This window comes from Anneissia japonica, unplaced genomic scaffold (genome assembly GCF_011630105.1).
Source record: "Anneissia japonica isolate Jap-2015-1 unplaced genomic scaffold, ASM1163010v1 scaffold287924_len111829_cov95, whole genome shotgun sequence".
NCBI classification, from domain to species: domain Eukaryota; kingdom Metazoa; phylum Echinodermata; class Crinoidea; order Comatulida; family Comatulidae; genus Anneissia; species Anneissia japonica.
In genome coordinates this window covers 101,752-107,838 of record NW_022734379.1, presented here as the reverse complement: position 1 = coordinate 107,838, position 6,087 = coordinate 101,752, and the positions used below count along the sequence as shown (strand labels likewise).

The 6,087-nt window shown below is 40.5% G+C and overlaps 1 protein-coding gene across 1 annotated transcript; it reads left to right on the top strand.

Annotated features, from left to right (window-relative positions):
- Positions 1 to 792: 792 nt before the first annotated feature.
- LOC117116397 lies at positions 793 to 5,695 on the top strand. The gene is made up of 5 exons (XM_033260431.1): positions 793 to 1,141; positions 1,934 to 2,095; positions 2,427 to 2,566; positions 3,086 to 4,086; positions 4,177 to 5,695. Exons 1-5 carry the CDS (start codon positions 793 to 795, stop codon positions 5,693 to 5,695), a joined length of 3,171 nt encoding a protein of 1,056 aa, XP_033116322.1.
- The last annotated feature ends 392 nt before the right edge of the window (positions 5,696 to 6,087 follow it).

The window sequence follows — 6,087 nt, the reverse complement described above, 5'->3', positions numbered from 1 at the left end:
GAAGTAGTGAAGAGATGCTTATATACTGTATATTAGATCCCCAAAGCAACACTAGTTTTGTTAGAGAGGACGTTGTAGAAGACCTAAACCTGAATGGACAGACCACTTATCTTAAATTGTCCACAATGCATGTAGCAAATAATTAATTTGTTGCCAACGAATCACTGATTTGCAGATTATTAGTTTTGATAGAAGTGTAATAGTGGACATACCTGTCGCATTCACTCGAGAAGAAATACCTGCTTTAGAATCACAAATACCTACCCCTGCTACAGCATCAATGTGGAAACATCTGGAAAGCATTGCTGAGAAAATATCGCCCTTTCAGTCCGGCGCGCCGGTAGCTATCTTGTTAGGCAATGATGTGCCAAAGGCGATAAGACCATTGAGCATTGTTGCAGGAGATGATAACCAACCTTATGCGCAGCAGTCAATATTGGGTTGGGGAATAATTGGAACGGTGTGCAAGCATAGCACAAGTGAAGGCACAGTGTGCCATAGAACGCTGACGGACGGAGTGATCCCAAAGGCTGATCACTTGGTAGTACAAACAACTGTGAAAGAAAGAGTCTGTCCTGAGCAAGTGAAGGAAATGTTTAACAGAGATTTCATAGAACATGGGGATGACGAAAAGGGTTTATCTGTCGATGACAATAGATTCCTACAGTGTCTTAAAGATGGTATTGTCAGAAAACAAGATGGTCATTACGAAATGCCCTGTCTCTTATACACATCTAGATGTGTATAAGAGACAGGCGCTGTAAAGAAGTTAATCTACCAGACAACAGGTCTATGGCACTGAAACGTCTGCATCAGCTTGGTAGAAGGTTCAAGAAGAATGAGAAGTTCAAAAGGGATTACTGTGCCTTTATGGATGACGTTTTGGTCAAATGTGCTGAACCAGTACCCAAATGCAATGCAGAAGAGGGAAAAATAAATTACGTACCTCACACCGGCATCTATCATCCGAGGAAACCTGACAAAATTCGCGTTGTGTTTGATTGTTCGGAAACGGTTAACGGAATATCGTTAAATGATTGTCTGTTACAGGAACCTGATTTGACAAATGACCTTCTGGGCGTATTGTGTAGATTTAGAAGGGAGAACATTGCCATCATGGGGGACGTGTTCGTGTACCGTTGTATTTCATTAATAGGCCTAATTAGGTGCTAATTCTTAACTGACCCAAATAAACATGTAGTGTACAGAAAATAGTATTCAATTCTTATATTCTTATATTTATTTATCCATCGACGAAAAATACAAATATATGCTGAATACACATGCTACAGGCCGCTTTAAATACACGAGTCTAGGTTTCGGGGCTAGATTATGATAGATAAAAGTTAAACTATGATAGTAAAAACTATCCCCCGCCGGACACCATCCCGGTATATAAGTTAAGTTGAAGGAAATAAAATAAATATTTACACTGTTTTAATATTTGCCTCGTGATTTTTTGTCGGAGACATCGTATCCCCGTCTGCCAAATCCTGCCGCTACCGGTCCCGTTCAGAAATAAAATCAATTCACTTTGTTTCGTATTCTTACTTTGTCATGAACGGAAATAAACTGTTTGAAATAGGCATATACCACCAGTTTGCATTACTGCAAATTGCCTAGTAACAGTGAATTCAGTGAGAAACGTTCCTACACAAGTAGGTTCCCACGATCAGGAGAAGCATGAGAGAAGCAGACACAAGGTCAATCATATACAGTAGTCTTCTCTTTAAACGCCGCCAACTCAGGAATGTAGACGCTCTAGTGTCTGATCTGATTCTTTGAACGCCGCCTTCAGGAATGTAAACGGCTGCTGCTCCGCAAGAAGGGAATAGCCGACTGCCTTGTTCAGCAATATAAGCATGTGTCATGGTTTAACCATTTTTAAAACATAATAATATATATAATACAAACATGTATTAAATTCATATAGCCTACACAGTAAAACACAATGCCGTAGCATACGTTGTTCTACGTGCGATATCATGTGATCGCCACAACGAACTTCTTCAACTGCGGCTGATCCAAGTCAGTGTTTACATGCTGTATTGTGCGGGCTGTGCCGGCACGTGGGAATTAGAAAGTTGGGCAAAAGGTACTTGTTTTGATAGGTCAATTCGAACATCGCACAATATAATAAATATATATATATATATATATTATAAAAATATATATAACAATATATATAAATTCATATAGCCTACACAGTAAAACACAATGCCGTAGCATTCCGCCAACTCAGGAATGTAGACGCTCTAGTGTCTGATTCTTTGAACGCCGCCTTCAGGAATGTAAACGCGCTGCTCCTCCGCAGGAAGGGAATAGCCGACTGCCTTGTTCAGCAATATAAACATGTGCCATGGTTTAACCATTTTTAAAACATACTAATATATATAATAATACAAACATGTATTAAATTCATATAGCCTACAAAGTAAAACACAATGCCGTAGCATACTGTGATCGCCACAACGAACTTCTTCAACTGCGGCTGATCCAGGTCAGTGTTTATATGCTGTATTGTGCGGGCTGTGCAGGCACGTGGGAATTAGAAAGTTGGCAAAAGGTACTTGTTTTGATAGGTCAATTGGAACATCGCACAATATAATCTGGGTATCAAGGTTACTGGCGATTGCTTTCTCTTCTATAAAACCTATAGGTAGGGCCTAGCCTACTAAAATACAAGAAACATTGGGGTTTCCCCAACAAGGAAAATAATTAAATTTAGGCCTTTATTATAAACATTTCTTCGTGAACTGTCACCTAGCGTAGGCTAGCATTTTACTACCAGGCTACTACTATTATTATAAATATAGGCCTAGGCCTACATATCCTAGGTACGGTAGGGACACTGAACAAGTTTTGAAGTTGTTTAAATCACGATCAAATTCCAAATTTCGCTGAACGCGTTTAACATTTTGCCATTCACGAGCAGTCAGCCATATGAAAAGGGGAGGAGTCCAAACGGAATAAACGGCTCGAACGACAAGCTTCCAAACGGCATTTCACAGACGCGTTTGGGAGCTTGTCATATAACAATAGTAAACGTGTTTGACCCGTTTCTGTCGTTAGGGATAATTTGTAGATCACGCCTAAGTTATGTGCCAAGGCAGGTCTTACCCTCCATAAATGGATTACTAACAGCAGGAAAGTGTTAGATTCTATACAAAAAGACATGAGAGCAAAGGATTGGAAGGAAATAAGTGTACGTGACCCGCTACCTTTCGAGAGAGCACTTGGTATAGTTTGGTGTGTTCAGAATGACACATTTCGATTCCGAGTAGAGATGAAAGACGTCCCATTAACAAGGAGAGGCATACTGTCTACCATTTGCTCAATTTACGACCCTTTGGGCTTCGCTGCACCGGTGATACTGAGAGGAAAGGCCATCTTACAAGAGCTTTGCAGGAAAGGTGTTGAATGGGATGACCCAGTTCCAGATGAGCTAAGGTCAAGATGGATCCTCTGGAGGTCCAGTGTCAAGGAACTGGAAAGTTTAGAAGTTACTCGCCGCCTGAAACCTAGGAAGGAAGAGAAGATCAACGCTCTGGAGCTGGATTATTTTTCCGACGCCAGTCAAACTGGTTATGGAGTGGCAGTTTACCTTCGGGTAGTTTACGAGAATATAGCACCACACGTAACATTCGTGTTAGGCAAGGCCAGGGTAACACCCTTAAATAGAAAAATTACAATACCTCGACTGGAGCTGTCAGCAGCAGTGGTGTCAGCTAGGTTGTCTTCATACCTGCAACGAGAGCTAAGATGTGGCATGACAAAGCAGTTTTTCTGGGTAGATAGTAATGTAGTCCTGGGATATATAAATAATGAAACCAAACGTTTCCACACTTATGTGGCAAATCGGGCTCAAACCATCAGAGATCTAACCGATATCAATCAGTGGAGGTACATTCGATCGGAGGACAATCCCAGTGACGATGGCAGTCGTGGACTAACGGCTAAGCAGTTGAGTCTTAATTCAAGGTGGATAAATGGTCCACCATTTCTGTGGGAAAAGGAGTTTGTTCCACAAGTGGATCCAGATATTTGCTATGAGGCCAGTGATGTCGCCGACATTAAGAAAGAAATGTAAGAGTAATGTAACTAGCCTTCTTACAAAAGCATAGGAAGATGATGGGATTCTGAAACGCTTTGAAACATTTTCCTGTTGGTATAAAGACACACGAGCAGCAGCAAATTGTTTAAGATTAAGGATAGGTTGCTGAAAGCTGAGAAGAAGATTAATAAAGAGAAATCGACTCGTAATAATCCTATGACTGTACAGGAACTGCAACGAGGAGAAATGCTGTTAATAAAACTCGTTCAACAGGAGTATTTTAATAAAGAAATCCAGATATTAAGGTTGACAGAAATTAACATTGAAGACAAAAAGAGGCGAGGAGAATACAAATGTCTACTTAGGTCAAGTTCAGTGAGAAAGTTAGATTCTTTCTTGGATAAGAATGGTGTACTCCGAGTTGGAGGTAGGATTAAGAACTCGACCCAACCATACGACGTGAAATATCCAGTTTTGCTGCCAAAACAAGGTCATATCTCAATGTTGATTGTGAGGCATTACCACGAAAAGCTTATCCACATGGGAAGAACTTCAACACTTAACCATGCACGGCAACATGGATTTTGGATAGTGAATGGAACGGGCGTGGTAAGACAGGTCATACAGAAGTGTGTGAACTGCAGAAAATTAAGAGGTGTGCTCCAAACACAGAAAATGAATGATCTACCAATGGATAGAGTGACAGATGCTCCACCCTTCTCATATGTAGGTGTGGACTTGTTTGGCCCGTTCCTGATTAAGGAGAGAAGATCGGAACTAAAACGCTATGGTGTGCTGTTTGTTTGTATGTCATCAAAAGCGATCCACCTGGAAACTACAAACTCCCTAGACACTGACTCTTTCATCAATGCTATGAGAAGATTTCTGTGTTTACGTGGTCCAACCCGACAGATAAGAGCAGATTGCGGTACCAATTTTATTGGTGCGAATAATGAATTAATGAAAGCTACCGAACAAAGTTTGGATCAAGACAAGATATCCAAGTACTTACTAAAGCAGAAATGTGAGTTTGTCAATTTTAAGTTTAATGTTCCCAGAAGCAGCCACATGGGTGGCATTTGGGAAAGACAGATAAGGACTGTGCGCAGTGTACTGGAACCACTCATACATCAAGCTGGATCACAGCTCGACGATGAATCACTACGTACATTTATGGCAGAGGCCCAGAACATAGACAATTCACGACCAATTACAGTTAAACAGTTGACAGATGCTGATGGAGCTGAGCCTCTTACCCCAAATCACATATTGACTTTGAAATCCAAAGTGTTATTACCTCCACCGGGTGTTTTTCAGAAACCGGACATGTACTGCAGACGAAGATGGAGAAGAGTACAACATTTAGCTAACGAATTCTGGGCTAGATGGAAGAGAGAGTACCTTACCTCTCTTCAACCAAGGCAGAAGTGGGTAGAGCGCAAAGAGAACATGAAGGTAGGCGACATTTTTATAATTAAAGAAGAAAACCTGCCCCGCATTAAATGGTGCCTTGGCAAAGTGACTAAAGTGTATCCAAGTGAAGACAGTCTTGTGCGTAAAGTTCAGTTGACCACTGCAACTTCAGTTTTGGACAGGTCAGTTCATAAGTTGGTGTTATTGTTAAATGATGAATCCAGCTAAGTACATCCAAGAAGTTATACTTTGCATCTATGTGAATTGAAATGATTGCAGATGAAGTAGTTGATCAACACTTTAATTTTTACTGGAACTTAGCTAATTCTGTTTTTTTTTTTTTTTTTATATGGGCCAGAATAATGACCATGTGTTTGGACCTGAGGGTAGTCTATCCCTATGATGGTCACATGAAGTCGGAGTTGGACATCAAGTAAGTTATATCTGTTTACAAAAGAACTCATTGTTGAACACTAATCGGTTATTTATAATTAAAAATGTTCATTACCTGGTATGTTTGAATTGCGAACTTAGTTAAATTTAGTATTGATAGGTGTGGAAATGCTCAAGAGTGCTTGCGTATACTTGGTCATTTGCGGCAAGGAGTGTAACTGCTGTCG

What these genes read in the sequence shown, in the direction of transcription:
- LOC117116397 (XM_033260431.1), top strand. Translation starts at nt 793, where the DNA reads ATGGCACTGAAACGTCTGCATCAGCTTGGTAGAAGGTTCAAGAAGAAT. An exon ending in ATTAGAAAGTTGGGCAAAAG is followed by an intron (nt 2,096 to 2,426) that starts GTACTTGTTTTG and finishes AAATTCATATAG; the next exon opens with CCTACAAAGTAAAACACAAT. An exon ending in AATTAGAAAGTTGGCAAAAG is followed by an intron (nt 2,567 to 3,085) that starts GTACTTGTTTTG and finishes GATAATTTGTAG; the next exon opens with ATCACGCCTAAGTTATGTGC.